Source organism: Schistocerca gregaria, chromosome 8 (assembly GCF_023897955.1).
Source record: "Schistocerca gregaria isolate iqSchGreg1 chromosome 8, iqSchGreg1.2, whole genome shotgun sequence".
NCBI lineage: Eukaryota > Metazoa > Arthropoda > Insecta > Orthoptera > Acrididae > Schistocerca > Schistocerca gregaria.
Window position 1 is genome coordinate 164,834,901 of NC_064927.1, and position 20,936 is coordinate 164,855,836.

General features: G+C 41.3%; 1 protein-coding gene across 2 annotated transcripts in view; it reads right to left on the minus strand.

The window, feature by feature from the left end:
* Positions 1 to 20,936, minus strand: part of LOC126284692 (coiled-coil domain-containing protein 96-like) — a 141,731-nt gene that overhangs the window by 117,411 nt on the left and 3,384 nt on the right. For both annotated transcript variants that reach the window (XM_049983816.1, XM_049983817.1), the window contains exon 2: positions 4,276 to 4,567. In XM_049983816.1, coding sequence (XP_049839773.1) covers positions 4,276 to 4,567 — 292 coding nt within the window. The remainder of the gene's footprint in view (positions 1 to 4,275; positions 4,568 to 20,936) is intronic.

The following is a 20,936-nucleotide window of genomic DNA, read 5'->3' on the forward strand; positions in this document are numbered from 1 at the left end:
GGTGTAGACACTAAATTACATTGGCAACCCCAGGTAACAGTTAAGCAGCGCAGACCAAAATTAGAGGTTCAAAATTATTATGCTTTGTGCCTTGGGCCCATAGGGAAATGAATATCCGAGAAATCGGTGAATCAGCTTTTCGTGAATTTTCATATAAACAATGTGGACCTACAGATATAGATAAAATTGGTTCACCACAATATCAACAATTGCCAAGAACATGCTTACGCGCTACACGCTCTAAGTCGTTGACGCTGTGCTTTAGATCCCTGCACAGTGCAACTAACTGTCCAACGAGATTTAATACATCCAATATATTAGACGTTTACCGCTGTGGTTAGCAAGTAATTTACGACTTTAGATGCTTTAGTAAATGTGAGAGTTTCATTCGCGCTAAAACAACAAGGTACCTAAATTTCGATAAAAGAATCGTTCAAATGGTCTGTGTAACACGCAACTAACTATCTAACTACCTACCTTAAGTCAGACTTACTTCCAGTTTTCTTACAAACCCAAATGCTTGAGCAAAGCAGTCGGTGAGCACTGTCAGAAACACGTTTACTTACATGAGGATTCAGCTTGCATGAACAGAGTATAGCTGTCCAAAGGCTCAACTTTTAAATGTTCCCATAATATTATTTTAATCAGGCACAGAAAGCTTAATCTTGACTTCCTTTTCATGCACACAGCTGACCGTGACACCTGAGAGATGGTAGCAGCAAAAGTATTGGCTAGAGGGCAAGTAAATTACATATCCCCTCCACCTTCCTTTTGTTTGCTTCGTCCACCCCGCTCCAATCCTTACTTGGCACAAATCTGAAGACTTCTATCAAATTAATAGCATTTTTGTTCTCGCCGGCGTTGGAGATCCTACAATACCGGAGCGAAGTAACAAGAACTTCATTGTTGAACGTAAGCGAGCGGTGAAAACACAGCTGCAACAACTTCCATGGACATCTGCTCGGTAGTAACATATTGTGATGCTACCGAGACGAAATGACACTAGAAATGGCTGTGACAAATGCAATCCATAGCTGCTTCTCGTAGACAGAAGGTAGGACCATGAAGCGTGGATGCACTCACTGCCTGGAACTGGAAATTTGTGGTAAGGTCTTGTGGGACCAAATTGCTGAGGTCATCGGTCCCTAAGTCTACACACTACTTAATCTAACTGAAACTAACTTCCGCTATGTACAACACACACACCCATGCCCGAGGGAGGACTCGAACCTCCGACGGGTGAGCCGCATTGACCGTGACAAGGCGCCCCAGACCGCGCGGCTAAGCCGCGAGGCGTAACTCACTGCCTGTCCAAATTAATAAATTAATCGTACTGCCTTGTTATTCTTTAGGCCCATTTAGTGTGTGTGTGTGTGTGTGTGTGGGTGTGTGTGTGAATGAGTGAGTATGTTTGTTTGTACGTGTGTGTGTGTATGTGTTCTTTGTGTTTAGGATGTTAAAGAGCGAGCTAATTAGCACCCTTACTAAAACAGTCCGAGACAAATAAGGTGTAAACAGTCAAATTAAAAATTCGTGAAATATAATTTCTCTTACAATTAGAAATACTCTTTCTCATTTGCACGCATATTCACCTATCTGGTCACATGTCAAAAATTTAAAAATTTCAGCTTTCCCTTTACCAGTTTTAAAATGTTCTATTAACCCCTAACCCTAGCAATACAAAGGCATTTTCTGTAACGCACATTACCAAGCCACTGAGGACGTGGCTACTTCATGCCCAACCGAAAAAATTAAACAAAAATAAAATTCGTTAATTTTTGTTGGATTATTTTAGCAAAATACTTTTTAAAGAGGTACTGATGTTTAAGTAGGCTACAGAACCTAAAAATACCTTTCAGCACACTCTTAACAGTGTCACTTTACTTTCAATCACTTGATGAGCAACACAAAAAATTATTTACAAAGGCATTTTTTTTTCATTGTTCTTGGCTTTCACTATCAACGTACTTTTTAAAGAGATACTGATGCGTAAGTAAGGCCCTGAACCTGTAAATACTGAATACGATATACATTGGACTCTACGTACTATGGAACTTAACATCTGAGGTAATCAGTCCCCTAGACTTCGAACTACTTAAATCTAACTAACCTAAGGACATCACACACATCCATGCCCGATGTAGGATTCGAACCTGCGACCGTAGCAGCGATATACATTGGGGAAAGTGACATGTGCTACTGAGACTTAAATTCTTCAGTTAACTCAAAAATTTTAAATATATATGGAATCTAGAGGAAGAACTCATGAAAACGATAAATTCTTTTCGTGAAAATTTTAAAAATATAGAGTAACTGACTAGATTCAAAATCTTCAAAAGGTGGTTGGAAACTACCACCTCTCCCCTTGCTACTTCGCGGGTTAACTCACAAGGTTTGGTCTCTCAGATCAAGCGAAAATTTCCGAGCTCGGTCTCCAAGGTCAGTTGTTGCGGAATGCTCCTATGTTGTTCCCCACCCCTGCTCCCCTCCTTTTCTCCTTAAATCGACAAGCCTACTATTCACTTTCATTGTAGCTATCTCTGTTTGTTATTGACACGTGTCGGGATCTCCTAAGGGGTTTTGTGAACTACATGCCTGTTTTCTTCAATATAGCACAAAATTTGCTGGCGGAAATTTATCAGTTTTAACGATCCTGAGTTTGATGTCAATGGAAGTATATATAGCCAGTGACAACGGTTCTTCTGGCGAACAAGAGGGGCATGAGGAAGAACTTCAATACAACTGGGATGCAGATGTTTGGTTTGTGATGTTTGGTTTGTGGGGCGCTCAACTGCGCGGTCATCAGCGCCAGTACGAAGTCCCAGTTTTTACACAGTCAAAATTTTTACGCAGTCCCATCTTGCCACTGTCACGAATGATGATGATGATGATGATGATGATGATGATGATAATGATGATGATGATGATGATGAAATGAAGAGGACAGAGACATGATGAGGGCAGAGGAAATCTCCAACCCGGAAATCTCGAACCCGGGACCCAGTGATCCAGAGGCAGCAACGCTAGCCACAAGACCACGAGCTGCGGACGATCTGTGATGGAGACCTTTCTATTTCTCCGACGAAATACTTTTCAGTTTCAATGAAACGTCTTCTGAGTTTTAATAGTGAAAAATGCAAGTACCAGCTCTGAATGTCAACTGAGCACACTTTCTCTTTGTACCTAGCGAGTGCAATTTCTACGAGCGAGTTTAGACCCTGGAATTTGTGTTTTAAAATTTACCTGCTACAATGATACTATAATTTTTCAGCTAGTTTATGTGCACTATTTAAAACAACGTACAAACGTATGTTATTTTGTGTGATCAAGTAAAATACTTCAGGCTTTATTTAGTGAAATAAAAGCAACAATCAGTATTTAAACGACACTTAAATAATCGTAAAAATAAATGTTATATAACTTATACTAAAAACTTCATATGACTTGCGCCTTAAATATCAGTTTAAACATAGGTGTCCCAGAGACCCCACCTCGTAGTATGCGTTACAGAAAACTCACCTTATGAGTTCAGGGTGAAAATCCTAGCTGCTCTACGGAGTACAGATTAATGAAATAACTCAGGTGGCTGGCTAATCATTTATCATAACTTATTAAAACCTTCTCCCTAATACTGTAAGGAACAAGTCAGACGTCTCATAAAATCTTAAAAAGTCATACCACATTCGTTTCATTGTCTGCTAAAATAGAGGACGAATCAGTTGTTAAACCACGGATGGCCATCCTTTTAAGTTACGTGGGCCGAACTGTATGAAGACGAGTATTTTTGAGCCATGCATGATATACTTAGCACTACTAACAATAAATGCTGAGAAGAGAAAAAAAAGCAATGGGATAGACCAATGAGAGAATAGCATCGTGTGGCAGGAGGTTCAGATTGAAAACATTCAATTTATCATAACTTCACACTTCTTCTTTTTTTGGACGCCCCTATGTTCAAAAAAATTGTTCAAATGGTTCTGAGCACTATAGGACTGAGATCATCAGTCCTCTAGAACTCAGAACTACTTAAACCTAACTAACCTAAGGACATCACACACATCCGTACCCGAGGCAGGATTCGAACCAGCGACCGTAGCGGTCGCGCGGCTCCAGACTGTAGTGCCAGGAACCGCTCGGCCACTCCGGCCGGCCGCCCCCATGTTAAACTAATCCCTGCCCTCTTGCCTATTTTTTCCAAACAAGTGATTTCGCTACTTACCGCACCCTAACCTTTTCTGGCAGGTATCATCTATATGGAATGACATGGTGACTCACCGCAAACCACCCTCTGCTGATGATGATGGCTCAATAATTTGCGGTGGTGATTCCTCTGCCTGCGATGCTGGTTTTTCCTCTCCTTTCTCTGCACCTTGAGCTTGCTCCGCAGGCGCTTCATCCTCAAGAGCAGGCACTATATCCTCGAGCCCAGGCGCTTCTTTCTCAAGCGCAGGTGCTACATCCTCAGGCCCAGGCGCTTCTTCCTCAAGCACAGGCGCTTCGTCTTCAAGATTGGGGCTTTCATCTTGAATGGCATCTAGTGGTGTCTCTTTGACGACCTCCTCGAACTCTGTGGAACACACAATCACTTGATTCACGACGGGTATTTAAATGTAAATAGGATACCACAACATCGTGGAAATCTATTTTTACTCTTATCCTCAGTATAGCCTTAGTCTTCGATACATTTATTTATTGGTACGAGACCGTACAGGCTTTTCGTGTACCAAGCAAATGTTATTAACAGTTAGCATCTTTACAGCATCTACATATTTGCAGCCCTCTTGCGCTAGGAGAGCTCCGAATTTTAGCGCTTAACATGGTGATATATGACGTAACTACACTACTGGCCATTAAAATTGCTACACCACGAAGATTACGTGCTACAGACACCATATTTAACCGACAGGAAGAAGATGCAGTGATATGCAACTGATTAGCTTTTCAGAGCATTCACACGAGGTTGGCGCCGGTGGCGACACTTACGACGTGCTGACATGAGGAAAGTTTCCAACCGATTTCTCATCCACAAACAGCAGTTGACTTGCGTTGCCTGGTGAAACATTGTTGTGATGCCTCGTGTAAGGAGGAGAAATGTGTACCATCACGTTTCCGACTTTGATAAAGGTCGGATTGTAGCCTATCACGATTTCGGATTATCGTATCGCGACATTGCTTCTCGCATTGGTCGAGATCCAATGACTGTTAGCAGAATATGGAATCGGTGGGTTCAGGAGGGTAATACGGAACGCCGTGCTGGATCCCAAAGGCCTCGTATCACTAGCAATCGAGATGACAGGCATCTTATCCCCATGGCTGTAACGGACCGTGCAGCCACGTCTCGATCCCTGAGTCAACAATTGGGGGTGTTTGCAAGACAACAAATATCTGCACGAACAGTTCGACGACGTTTGCAGCAGCATGGACTATCAGCTCGTAGACCATGGCTGCGGTTACCCTTGACGCTGCATCACAGACAGGAGCGCCTGCTGTGGTGTAATCAACGACGAACCTGGGTTCACGAATGGCAAAACGTCATTTTTTTCGGGTGAATCCAGGTTCTGTTTACAGCATCGTGATGGTTGCATCCGTGTTTAGCGATATCGCGGTGAACGCACATTGGAAGCGTGTATTCGTCATCGCCATAATGGCGTATCACCCGGCGTCATGGTATGGGGTACCACTGGTTACACGTCTCGGTCACCTCTTGTTCGCATTGATGACACTTTGAACAGTGGACGTTACATTTCAGATGTGTTACGACCCGTGGCTTTACCCTTCATTCGATCCCTACGAAACCCTACATTTCAGCAGGATAATTCACGACCGCATGTTGCAGGTCTTGTACGGGCCTTACTGGATACAGTAAATGTTCTACTGCACCACTGGCTAGCACATTCTCCAGATCTCTCACGAATTGAAAACATCTGGTCAATGGTGGCCGAGCAACTGGCTCGTCACAATACGCCAGTCACTACTCTTGATGAACTGTGGTATCGTGTTGAAGCTGTATGGGCAGCTGTACCTGTACACGCCATCCAAGCTCTGTTTGACTCAATGCCCAGGCGTATCAAGGCCGTTTTACGGCCAGAGGTGGTTGTGTTGGGTACTGATTCCTCACCAGCCAAATTGCGTGAAAATGTAATCACATGTCAGTTCTAGCATAATATATTTCTCCAGTGAATACCCGTTTATCATGTGCATTTCTTCTTGGTGTAGCAATTTTATTGGTCAGTAGTGTAACATGCAGCATTATAAAACGTATACCAACTACTGAAGTACAGAAAGAAAGAAAAAGTTAACACAGTTTACAGTCCTTCACGAATACAGCAATAGTAACAACCTACTTGAAGACAGATTTAAGGTACGAGAGTTAGCAGCGATGGTCGTCGAGGAAGGGTTGGGGGGAAGGGAGGGGAGAGGGTGGAGGGAAAGAGGAACACAGTTGAAGAGAAGAAATATCAAACGATCGAAGTGCCATTTTTCCAAAAAATGCGATATGCGAGTGATGTGCTGCAGTGGTTAGCACATTCGATTCGCATTCGACAGGGCGACGGTGGAATGCGCGTCCGACCACCCAGATTTAGGTTTTCAGTGATTTCCCCAACTCGCTCCAGGCAAATGCCGGGATGGTTCCTTTGAAAGGGCACGGCCGATTCCCATACCAATCCTTGACACAATCCGAGCTTGTGCTTCAATAACCTCGATATCGAAGGGACGTTGAAGCCAGTCTTCCTTCCTTCTTCTTCCTTCGTTTGTCTGTTGCATATCCCAAACTTGTTAAAAGAGCCAAATCGTGGAGAAAACGTTTAAAACATGCATTACTAGAGGGCGCATGGTCTTTACGCGAAGCAGTGCTTCCGTCCAATTTCCAAGTGCCATACGTTCAGGTGTCCTTCATTTAGTTGATGCACAGTTTGTGTTGCACACCGAATGAAATTAATTTTGTCTCTGTATCAGTAAAACATATGATCCCAAGAACGGAGTTTTGTGAGAAACAGAAGTCGGTATTGGAAGATTTCCTTGAACTTAATTTTGTTAATCTCTCAGAGAAAAATTTAAAAGACATGAGATGGTTTTTTTGACTCCAGTTCTATCGTATTTCTGTACTGGCGTTATCACGAATAAAACGCAGTTTCTCAGAATTAATGGCACTTGAAAAAAAAACTTTCTTTTTCGCATTTAGAACCAACCAGTTCCCTGATATGGCACCCAGGACGTTTTTTACAGATTACTTGTTTTCTAATTTGTCTCAGTTTTTTCAATTGATGAGGAGCAGCCTGTTTCTGTGGTATCAGAAAACCGTCACAGATTTTTTGGATACAAATATCTTATGTACAAAAGTCGAAACAATGAGTTTTTATTCGGTTGAGAAATCTGAGATTTGGACTTCTCTCCTAAGCGAACGGAGATGAGGGGAAAGAGGGTGACGCGACTAACGGAGAAATGAAAAGAGCGAGGAGCATAAATAGGAGAAGATGGAACAAGTTGCTTTATTGTTTGATGGAAGGAAAACTAGCCGTATTGATTAATGTTTGGGGAAACTATTTAAGTGTGACAGAACCCTTTGAACTAACAAGGAGACCATGCCTTCATCACCTATTTCGTCATAGTTTATTATACAAGCAGGGCTTGGACAGAAACAAAAGTGACAGATGTGGGATACTCCAGATGACCAAGCGTTTAGAAAAATTTGCATGTTTCGAGCGGGGCAGGCGAGGTGTGAGCTATTTATGTGAGAGTACAGAACGGTAATCTGAAAGTTGTGGGGTCGATTTTCTGAGCGGAATGCTTTTTATTTTTTATTTTCAGTTTTTGCGTTAGTTACCCTGTAAAAAATCGAAATATATTGTATTTTCAAGATGGAGGAGGTCGTCACGCAGCCAGTCTAATGCACTCAGCTAGTCTAAACCATGCGATCTCTATTTTTATAGCCAAGTAAAGAATTTGAACATAAAACTTCAGAACTAATGGTAACTCATCTAGAGAGAGAAAAAGAAATGAGAAGACTACATCAAAATACATACCATTGTACATCACCAGCTATCCTCGCCAATATTTGACGAAATGGCGCGCTACGCGTGGTTTGCTGCCAAACTGTGCGATGAGAGAGAACCCTTTATGGAAGTAGACCAAATTTGTTTTTCCAGAAAGTTCCAAACAACTATGTAATTACAAAAAAAAAAAGTTTATAACGTGTGAAAGATGGCGAGAATATTACAGCTTTCCCTGGTTTTACGATGAATATCATCCGAGCATGCGTAAATCATCAACTGTATCTAATTTTACACACGAATTCCCCGTGTATTCCTTACAGTCCTATCCTGAAAATTTATTTCCAATCTCAATTTTTTCCTTTTCCTTTTTTCTTCACGCCTTCTATGAAAATATTAATAAATTCAATGTACTGAGCATTGTTTCTATTTATATTTGCAGTGTGGCGTAAAAGCTGATAATAATAATAATAACAACAACAAAAGTTTGCGTTTCGGAACGCAACCTCATGACCGTCGGATTGCCGTTCTATCCTCTTTCCGCTGCCTGGAAGCTACGCTAACGTAAATGTTTCATGCCTGACTATTTCCTGACAAAAATGCTACTTTTTTCTAGACGTTTGGACGTTTGAAGTTCCCGCTGTCGTCACTTTCATTTCTGGCGAAGCCCTGTATAACATAAATTGCGACGTAGGCGCAGCCCCTTGTAAGTATATTGATGTATGCACGCAATTTTTAAAATTCATAGCTGCTGAATAAATGAGGCGTCTTTGTTTTTTTTTTATTGGAAGTATATTTCTTAGGTGGCACTGTAAGGAACGTTTGAAGGGGATTTCTACGAAGTAACACGTATGGGACATGCCGAAACACTAAGAAGATAAGAACACTACAAACAATCAGGACTGAAGGTCATACCCACACCCACAAACTACTGCCCTCATGTACCAAATGTAAGCAAAGATCTAAATCTCGTAAGACTGAAGCCCATCAGTTTTTTCTCTACTGTTGCAATGATCAGATAACTTTCTCGCGAAGCTATTGATCCCTTCACAATGTGTTTCATAACCAGGGCCGTTTTGAGAACATTTTCCCACGCAAGCGACTTATCTACAGGGTGGAGCACGATAAGCCACCTGATTTGTTTCATGAATAACACATTTGATGTTGACAGTAATTATAATTTATTGATGTAGAAGTGAAGAATACAGCTTGGAAATACAACCTAACGAATCACATGTTCAATATGACGGCCGTTTACAATTTCAAGTCGGTCAAGTGCATTTATTACGACTCTCCGACGCAAATCTTCTGGAATGGCGCGGCGTAACTCCACAATGATGGCCCTAAGCTGCACTGCATTTTCGGGTTTTCTGTGGCATACCTTCTCTTTAAGGAACCGCCAAAGGCAGAAGTCACATATGTTGATGTACGGGCTGTGGGGCGGCCACATTTCTCCTCCAGCTAACCTTCTGGAAAGCTGTTTGACAATCCCTTCAGGCCAAGTCTTTCGTGTACGATATCATGCAAAACGTTGGCAGTATGGGGGCGTGCTCCATCCTGCGTGAACCATTGTGTCTGGAATGGAAGGCATGAGGCCATGAGTTGAGGAAAGAACTGGTTCGCAGCGTGTGTAAATAGAGTTCACCCATTACTGTTGCATCGAAGATGATGATGGTGATGTTTTGATTTGCGGGGCACTCAACTGCTCTGTTACCAGCGCCCGTACAAATTCCCAACCTTTTCTCAGTCCCAACTCGCCTCTTTCATGAATGATGATGAATTGATGAGAGCAACACAAATACCCAGTAATCTCGAGCCAGGTGAAAACCCCTGACGCCGCCGGGAATCGAACCCGGGACCCCGTGTTCGGGAAGCGCGAACGCCGCCTCGAAACCACGAGCTGCGGACAGCATCGAAGAACGGACAGTTCATTCCATGGCTTGAATTGCGACCCACACGCACACTTTCTCCTGTAGGTGTCTTTCATGTGGATTATTCGAGGAGGTTCAAGTGCCCAGAATAGAGCGTTCTATTTTTTCACGACACCGTTCAGGTATAAATAAGCTTCGTCAGTAAACCATGTGTTGTGTAGCATTGCCTCTTGGTCTTGCTCGATTGCGCACCATGCAGTCTCCGCTCACAGTAAGCTCCTGCGCAACAGTCATCGTGTTTGTATACAAGCGACGGTCGGGTTGAATAACCTTTTGTACAGATCGGCGTGAAATTCCCAATTCGGCACTGGCTCTTCTTGTTGATTTGCTTGGGCTACGAGTCAAAGACTTTCAACTGCTTCAATGTTTTGCACGGTACGTGCATGTAGCCGCCGCTGACACTCCAAAACAAATCCAGTACCTTCAAATTTTTTATGTAATCTGCGTATTGTCTGTGGGCTGGGAGCCCATTGTGTGCCGAAATGAGCAATAAACCTGCTTTGAATCAATGTAACGCTCTTCGTCGCCAGGAACAGTAACAGAATCTTCGTCTTTTGTGCAACGCTCAACTGTCACTTGTGCGCCATCGCGGCAAACTGAAATGGCAGACGCACAACGAAAGCGATGAACTCGCAATGACATCTGGCGTAATTTCTATGAACTGCACGAAGTTGAGCGCACAGCAATTGTTCCAATAGTATACTTGAAGGATCAAAAATCAATCGGGTGATTTATGGTGCGCCACCCTGTATTAGCGACATCCCCGTCCACGTTTTCTTTTTTTCACCCGTACATTTTCACCCGTTGTGGTATGCACTGTATACAAACCTCGCACTAGGGCGCCCCTCTCAACTTGGTGCCCCAAATGGCTGCTACTAATTGTGATCTGTCGTTTTCAGAAATTGTACAGCTGTGACGCCCCTCTCAGCTTGGCATCCCAAGCGGTGGCTTGTGTTGCTTACGACTTCAAGCAGCCTTAACAATGGTAGAAAAAGTAGGTATGGTTGTCGTTTATGGCAAAAGTTGTTGACGTCTTAGAGCCGTGCTTCACATGTATGCTGGAAAGTATCCTCATAATGCCAAGCAGTCACGATCTGTCTTTGCAAATATTATAAAAAAGATTTCAAGGAACTGGAAGTGTCGATTGGTTAGCCCAGTCGTGGGAGATGGCCAAACAGCGAGGTCATCGGTCCTATCGGATTAGGAAATGATGGGTTAGGAAGTCGGCAGTGCCGTTTCACAGGAACCATCCCGTCAGTCATCTGAAGCAATTTAGGGAAATCACGGAAAACCTAAATCAGGATGGCCGGACGCGGGTTTGAACTTTCGTCTTCCCGAATGTGCGTCCAAAGCGCTAACCACTGAACCACCTCGCTCGGTAACTGGAAGTGTGAAGAATAAAATAAGCCAACCAAAAGCAGCAAAAGACGAAAGAGATGGTACTAACATTTTAACAGCAGTAATAGACGAGGCAGCTTGACCGTGTGAGTAGTGTCAACGAGAAAAGTGTATTGCAAATATTACATTCCCGCGCCTTTCATCCTTTCCACATTTACCTATATCAACACCCTCATGGCAACGACTTTTAAGATCGGTTATAATTCTCGGAATGGTGTCTACAAAACTGCTAAGTGCTACGGTTTTTCTACATTTTGTTTACAGATGGACAGATCATTCTGTCATTTGCACTACTGATCAACTGAAAATGCACTCTGAAGAAAGTCTATAAACAAGGACATTGGTCATACAGTATGTGGTGTGGGGTTTCCAAAATCTGTCTCATTGATCCCGGTTTTATTGATTGCATTCTACGTGGCCATACGTACCTACAGTTTCATACAAATATGCTGCCACAGTTATTGGAAGACATCCTGCTCGACGTAAGGCAGTCCATGCGATAGTAGCATGTATGACAGATGTACGTCCATTCCGAGCAGATAACGACAGACTGTAACACAGCATTTGGAGGAAAATGGATTGGTCGTTGGGGAACCAAAAAATGCTCTATACGCTCACAAGACGTAAGACTTCTAGACTTGTACCTACTGGAAGAATTGAAACAAGGGATCGACAAGAAAACAGCGAAGACCCTTGAAGGCATGAAATGCCATATAACATGGGCCTGTGCTGCAAAAAGTGCAGACGAAACTGTCTGTTGAGATTCGTTTTATAGCATGTACCGCTCAAACAATATGAGCACTTTATATGAAAGTCGTAACAAAAAACATACGAATCCTACCAGAGGTAGTGTTTACTTTCATCTGGTTTAATAGCGCAGACTTTTTTGTGATCTCTTCTCCTGACTATGGAACAAAACTACAAATATTATCAAATCAAGTTGCATACATATTATGTCGTTTAAGTCCTCTGTGAAAGCTCTTTCCAAAGCAACAGAAAGAAAACTACATATTTCCATTAAGAAGATGGAAAAGAGCGAGTTGGTTTGCGCGCCGTCAGAGTTCCATACAAAATTATGTTTATTGATGATAAAAAAATGTACTGAGGTTCAATGGACTGGTACACATCTTTCTACTGGACCTGCGTGTCTCTAATCTATCAAAGTTGTCCAATCGGGGAAAGGGGACCTACAATTTAACGTGGAGACCCTTCGACCAGTTGAGAGGTGGAGAGTAATATTGAGAAGTAAAGATTCGATCCCGGGATCTATCGACAGGTTCCGATGCTGAACACTAACGTCCATTCATTTCTGTTATGTTTCTCTCTCTCCATATATATATATATATATATATATATATATATATATATATATATATATATATATATATATGTGTGTGTGTGTGTGTGTATGTGGTGAAAGATTGTGTATACGTACGGATTAGTGGATTAGTATTTTGTGTGTGTTTGGGGGGAGGGGGAGGGGGGCAGTTGGTTATTCAATGCGAGTTGTAGAATGTTGAATATGAATGTAATAGCTGCCTGAGAGTGGTTGAAAGTTTTGGTGTTCAGCGGACTTGAGTTTTGGTTTTTGGGTGGTATTATCATTATTACTATAAGGGTCATTTTATCTGTTAGTGTAAACAATGAGTTGTCTGACATGTGTACTTAATCATTCAGCGGGGTTTTCCTTTCTGCTGTGGTTTTCGGTGTGTGGTAATTTTCTTGCAAGATTAGGAAGTGTTTTTTATTGTCAATTCTAATTATTTTCATGTCTTCTTCTCTTGTTGTAGGGTTGTGATTGTGTTCTCTTAGGTGTTCTGCAAATGTGGTTTGTCCTATATTTCCAAACTCTCATTTATGTTGCATGTATCCACCACCGCAAGTGTTACACTGCAACTGATATATACCTGCTTTTGTATATGTCTGTTTTTTGTCAGTTTTCGGGTGTATTTTTGGATCGAATTGTCCGTTGTGTATTTATGTTTATGGCCTGTCTTTTAAAAATGAAGGTGATTTTATGTGTGAGTTAGTACTTGTATATCATTGTGTACCATCTTGTGCTTTCTCTTCTATTTTCCTGATTATCCTGTGTAGTTCTTATGGTACTGAATGTACATGATTGTGTTTGTTTTTGTTGTGTTATTGACTGTCGTTTTGTGTCTTCTGCTTTAATTTTACTTATAATTTTGTTGTTTAGCTTTGTGGCTATTTTACTATTGTAACCTTTGTTTTTGGCTATCTGCATTATTATGTCAAATCCTGTTTGGTAGTTTTATTTGTTGAGTGGCGCTGTGTTGAGTCTATGGACCATTTGTCGAAGAGCTGCAAAATTTTGTGAGTATGGGAGGTTCGAGGATTAGGGAATGATAATGTCAGTTGTTGTGGGTTTACAGTAAATTTCAAACATAGGCTTATTGTTTAGTTTTTTAATTGTTATATACAGAAAGTTAATTTGGTTTGTCTGTTCCCTTTCAATTGTGAATTTTATATTTTTATGTATCTTAATGATGTCAGTATGAAATTTTTGAGTTTTTGGTTGTGGTTCGTCTATTAAGCAGAGAATATCATCAATATACCTGAACCAATATAGTATTTTATATCCTTTTGCTACTATTTTGTACAAATGATCTGTTCAGTGTGGTTTACAAAAGTATTCTCTAAGGTTCCTGAAGCTGGGGACCCAATTGCTAATCTAGTTTCTTGTGAAAAAAATTCATCATTAAATTGGAACTAATTTTGTTCTGCTATGAGCTTTATTAATGTACTTCGTTAATCTTTTCATCAGGGTGTTGACTATGTGCTTTAAGGTTTTTATCTATGATTTATACTGTTTCTGGTACTGGTAGGTTGGAATACATGCTTTCCGTATCAAATGAGAGGACTGTTGCCATGTCCGTGATTTTTATATCTTTTATTTAGTGTATTAGCTGTCTAGTGTTTTTAATGGTTCTGTCCTCCTTTAAATTGAAATTTTCAGACAATATCTGTAACACGAATTGTGCAAGCTTGTACATGGGGGTTTTCTGAAATCCAATATTGGCCTCACAGGAAGATTCAGTTTATCCTTGGATGGCTTCCGAAGACAGCTGCAGTGGGATCATGTGTGTCAGCTTTCTTTTATCCGTGTTATCGAGTATGATCTCTATATTTTTCAGAATGTTTTTTTTTCTGGAATCTGATTGTTACGTTTGATTTTATTTTATAATGTTATTTTATGAGATGAATTCTTGTGGTTTTTCAGTGTGTTGTTTTTTGTCTATAAGTACTATTGCCTCCCCCCATGAACCATGGACCTTGCCGTTGGTGGGGAGGCTTGCGTGCCTCAGCGATACAGATGGCCGTACCGTAGGTGCAACCACAACGGAGGGGTATCTGTTGAGAGGCCAGACAAACGTGTGGTTCCTGAAGAGGGGCAGCAGCCTTTTCAGTAGTTGCAGGGGCAACAGTCTGGATGATTGACTGATCTGGCCTTGCAACATTAACCAAAACGGCCTTGCTGTGCTGGTACTGCGAACGGCTGAAAGCAAGGGGAAACTACAGCCGTAATTTTTCCCGAGGACATGCAGCTTTACTGTATGATTAAATGATGATGGCATCCTCTTGGGTAAAATATTCCGGAGGTAAAATAGTCCCCCATTCGGATCTCCGGGCGGGGACTACTCAGGAGGATGTCGTTATCAGGAGAAAGAAAACTGGCGTTCTACGGATCGGAGCGTGGAATGTCAGATCCCTTAATCGGGCAGGTAGGTTAGAAAATTTAAAAAGGGAAATGGATAGGTTAAAGTTAGATATAGTGGGAATTAGTGAAGTTCGGTGGCAGGAGGAACAAGACTTCTGGTCAGGTGACTACAGAGTTATAAACACAAAATCAAATAGGGGTAATGCAGGAGTAGGTTTAATAATGAATAGGAAAATAGGAATGCGGGTAAGCTACTACAAACAGCATAGTGAACGCATTATTGTGGCCAAGATAGATACGAAGCCCACACCTACTACAGTAGTACAAGTTTATATGCCAACTAGCTCTGCAGATGATGAAGAAATTGAAAAAATGTACGATGAAATAAAAGAAATTATTCAGACAGTGAAGGGAGACGAAAATTTAATAGTAATGGGTGACTGGAATTCGAGTGTAGGAAAAGGGAGAGAAGGAAACATAGTAGGTGAATATGGATTGGGGCTAAGAAATGAAAGAGGAAGCCGCCTAGTAGAATTTTGCACAGAGCACAACTTAATCATAGCTAACACTTGGTTTAAGAATCATGAAAGAAGGTTGTATACGTGGAAGAACCCTGGAGATACTAAAAGGTATCAGATAGATTATATAATGGTAAGACAGAGATTTAGGAACCAGGTTTTAAGTTGTAAGACATTTCCAGGGGCAGATGTGGACTCTGACCACAATCTATTGGTTATGACCTGTAGATTAAAACTGAAGAAACTGCAAAAATGTGGGAAATTAAGGAGATGGGACCTGGATAAACTGAAAGAACCAGGGGTTGTACAGAGTTTCAGGGAGAGCATAAGGGAACAATTGACAGGAATAGGGGAAAGAAATACAGTAGAAGAAGAATGGGTAGCTCTGAGGGATGTAGTAGTGAAGGCAGCAGAGGATAAAGTAGGTACAAAGACGAGGGCTGCTAGAAATCCTTGGGTAACAGAAGAAATATTGAATTTAATTGATGAACGGAGAAAATATAAAAATGCAGTAAATGAAGCAGGCAAAAAGGAATACAAACGTCTCAAAAATGAGATCGACAGGAAGTGCAAAATGGCTAAACAGGGATGGCTCGAGGACAAATGTAAGGATGTAGAAGCTTATCTCACTAGGGGTAAAGTAGATACTGCCTACAGGAAAATTAAAGAGACCTTCGGAGAGAAGAGAACCACGTGTATGAATATCAAGAGCTCAGATGGCAGCCCAGTTCTAAGCAAAGAAGGGAAGGCAGAAAGGTGGAAGGAGTATATAGAAGGTTTATACAAGGGCGATGTACTTGAGGACAATATTATGGAAATAGAAGAGGATGTAGATGAAGACGAAATGGGAGATACGATACTGCGTGAAGAGTTTGACAGAGCACTGAAAGACCTGAGTCGAAACAAGGCCCCCGGAGTAGACAACATTCCATTAGAACTACTGACGGCCTTGGGAGAGCCAGTCATGACAAAACTCTACCAGCTGGTGAGCAAGATGTATGAGACAGGTGAAATACCCTCAGACTTCAAGAAGAATATGATAATTCCAATCCCAAAGAAAGCAGGTGTTGACAGATGTGAAAATTACCGAACTATCAGTTTAATAAGCCACGGCTGCAAAATACTAACGCGAATTCTTTACAGACGAATGGAAAAACTGGTAGATGCAGACCTCGGGGAAGATCAGTTTGGATTCCGTCGAAATGTTGGAACACGTGAGGCAATACTGACCTTACGACTTATCTTAGAAGAAAGATTAAGAAAAGGCAAACCTACGTTTCTAGCATTTGTAGACTTAGAGAAAGCTTTTGACAATGTTGACTGGAATACTCTTTTTCAAATTCTAAAGGTGGCAGGGGTAAAATACAGGGAGCGAAAGGCTATTTATAATTTGTACAGAAACCAGATGGCAGTAATAAGAGTCGAGGGGCATGAAAGGGAAGCAGTGGTTGGGAAAGGAGTGAGACAGGGTGGTAGCCTCTCCCCGATGTTATTCAATCTGTATATTGAGCAAGCAGTAAAGGAAACAAAAGAAAAATTTGGAGTAGGTATTAAAATTCATGGAGACGAAGTAAAAACTTTGAGGTTCGCCGATGACATTGTAATTCTGTCAGAGACGGCAAAGGACTTGGAAGAGCAGTTGAACGGAATGGACAGTGTCTTGAAAGGAGGATATAAGATGAACATTAACAAAAGCAAAACGAGGATAATGGAATGTAGTCAAATTAAATCGGGTGATGCTGAGGGAATTAGATTAGGAAATGAGACACTTAAAGTAGTAAAGGAGTTTTGCTATTTAGGAAGTAAAATAACTGATGATGGTCGAAGTAGAGAGGATATAAAATGTAGACTGGCAATGGCAAGGAAGGCGTTTCTGAAGAAGAGAAATTTGTTAACATCGAATACAGATTTATGTATCAGGAAGTCGTTTCTGAAAGTATTTGTTTGGAGTGTAGCCATGTATGGAAGTGAAACATGGACGATAACTAGTTTGGACAAGAAGAGAATAGAAGCTTTCGAAATGTGGTGCTACAGAAGAATACTGAAGATAAGGTGGATAGATCACGTAACTAATGAGGAGGTATTGAATAGGATTGGGGAGAAGAGAAGTTTGTGGCACAACTTGACTAGAAGAAGGGATCGGTTGGTAGGACATGTTTTGAGGCATCAAGGGATCACAAATTTAGCATTGGAGGGCAGCGTGGAGGGTAAAAATCGTAGAGGGAGACCGAGAGATGAGTACACTAAGCAGATTCAGAAGGATGTAGGTTGCAGTAGGTACTGGGAGATGAAGCAGCTTGCACAGGATAGAGTGGCATGGAGAGCTGCATCAAACCAGTCTCAGGACTGAAGACAACAACAACAACAACAAGTACTATTGCGTTTAACTTCTTTGCTTTTGAAATTATGATATTTACATTTTGAAGCTTTACCTTAGTTATCTGAGCGATACAGATTCTGTGTAAAGGCAAAACGTGTTTTAGAGAAACAAAATACAGTGCAGCAAGAAATGGCGGTTTTTATTTACAAAACAAATATTTCGTGCTTACTACGAAAGCTGTCCACGCAAACAAAATTGTCAGATGAGTGAGTTTGCAGTGACATATATAGCCGTATCTTTTCAATGTATTGACCTAGAAACTTTTAATTATTTACACTGCCAACGGGCCGTATACTTAATACTCTGTTCATCACAAGAATGAACCTGATGTAAACATTACGCTGTGTATTCTTCCGCGTTTGCCTGAATCTCAATAGATTTCCTTTCACGTGGAGCAGAAGCCAGACTCTGACCAATACAGTCTAGTACCATCTTAAGGATATATTTATGCTTTGTTACACGCACATAGATTGAGCCATAATGCGGGACAGCAACTTTACAAGCCCATTAAACTTGGACAGCACTGGCCAGCCAGGTGGTCCAACAAGCCTACAATGATGTGGGCAGGTGCAGTTCAGATGTAAATACGAGGCAAGTAAAGAAACAATATGGGCTCGACCGTCGCTTAATTTTTGAAGAGAATGAAATAATATTCGGCAATATCGAGCGCTTCTTAGATGACCACATGGAAAACATAAAATGCTCTCGTTATCACCTGAGACAGGATTCTAATTAGAAACAAGATTGATGAAAATTCCTAACTTAAACAAAGGGTAATTTTTCTGAGCGAGCTACGCAGGAACTTCATCGTACTGTTGAATACTGAAACCAGTGAAGGTATTTATTCAACTGTCGTGTGGTACTGTCTTAGCTCCTTACCTATGCGGATGCCATAAATACATTTCACTTCTGGAACTCATCTGCTACGTTGATAACGAGTCGATCAACAACCGAATCCACGGAGCCAACCAGGCGCCGCCATTTTCTCCTCCTCTTTTATGACGTGCCGTTGTATAACCCGCCAGCGTTCGGCAGTGATATGTGAAAAAGCTGCATGCGCTAGTTACGGTACGTCCGGCAGCTTAACAATCCTGATATTTCTCGGACCAAATCCCTTAACTTGGCTCCAGATCAGTTCTATAATGTTCATATTCCAATGCTACAGTAGCAAATGTAAAAATGCAGCATTTGGAAGGTGTGCTCGATGCTATGAAAACGATTGCTCTTCATGTTTCTACGACACTTATCTACAACTATGGTTTTTCATTTTTGCCTTAAAAATTAAATTATGTTTTCTTCTCTACTACACTACCCATTCCGCTATTCGTCCTGTTTGTATTCTGTCTCAGCTGTATCTAATGCAGTCCCTCAGAAAACTTTAATGTCGATTATCTCTGTAAATTTACGAAAAAAATTTAAGGTCCAAGAATGATTGCCTCTCGAAGTCGCCAGGTCGAAACGATGCATATCGAACGTGCGATCCTAAATCGATCACGCGACTCTGGTGGCGGGCGTTATGAGTAAGTTTACAGTGGTCACTTAAGCAACACCAAAAGAAGAGCGTTACAAAAATAATTGTAATTACAAAGGAGTCGACTTACCTTACTGGTTGTCGGTGTTGTTATGTGAAAGTCCATGTGATATGTACGCTACGGGAACAATTTCCTTTTTCTCATTAATCATCGGAAGTGTGTAACTTAGAGCAACTAAGGGAACGACGGAAAACAGATAAAAAAGACGATCGCAAATAATTGATCATAACGCCCGCCAACAGAATCGATTTAGGATCGTACTTTCGATATGTATCGTTTGGAAGCCGCGACTTAAAGAGGCAATCATTCTTGGAAATTAACAAATTTAAGAATAACCTATTTCTCGGCACTTTTTTACCGTTTTCCATACGCGTGTTTCAGCAAAGAACAGGAAGCAGTATCAGCCGTTTTCATATTGCGTATTAACAGCGCGACAATCACAGCAAAACAGTGTAGACGCTATGACTGAACACGATTTTAGATATACAAACTACGCGGCTAAAGCGCGGTTAAGAAAAACGTTGATGGCTGTTAATACTTTTGAATATATTAAAGTTTCATTTAACGTAACTTAGTAATAATGTATCTAATACGTCAGTAGGACCTACTTCCAAGAGCGAAACAAATTGAGTGTACGTGTGCTACTGCTTCTACCAATCATCGCGTTTGTGTTTAAAAAATTCAAATTGTTCAAATGGCTCTGAGCACTATGGGACTTAATATCTGTGGTCATCAGTCCCCTAGAACTTAGAACTACTTAAATCTAACTAATCTAAGGACATCACCTATATCCATGCCCGAGGCAGGATTCGAACCTGCGACCGTAGCGGTCACGCGGTTTCAGACTGAAGCGCCTAGAATCGCACGGCCACATCGGCCGGCTGTGCTTCTTTACATCAGGTTTATTCCTATGATGAACGGAGTATAGTACTTGATAAAATTTCATCTCGATACCAGTGAAAAAGGGGTCTTAACAATCAGACAGACAACGAAGAGATCATATAAGGGTTCCGTTTTTACAAATTGCGGTACGGAACTCTAAGAACAAAGTCAGTTATCATTTGGCTGCTACAAGCGTTAAAAAGTACTTGCTATGTCAGAAAATTAGCCACATTATCCGCTGTAACTCTGTCAGAATAGCATTTTGGCATATTTATTCATCCTAGGGCGAATGGTGAATAGTCGACTTTGCTTTATTGGGAAAATTTCAGGAATGTGGGGTCTAGTGAAGCAGGGGATACAACCCGTCGGCGCTGACAAATGACGTCAGTATTGCCCAGAGAGCATTTAGTACACAGATGAAAGAGCTGACAGAATGTTCAGAAACAAAAGAATACGAGAGACGAAAAATATAGATGACATATATAAAGGACAGTAGTATCTTCACGTTAAGGATATCGCGTGTTTGTATCGTATTATTTCTCTGGAAAATGAAAGGGAAAAAATGGATGGAAAATATTGGTAGCATATAATACATCACGTCACATATATAATGAATTGTATCTCG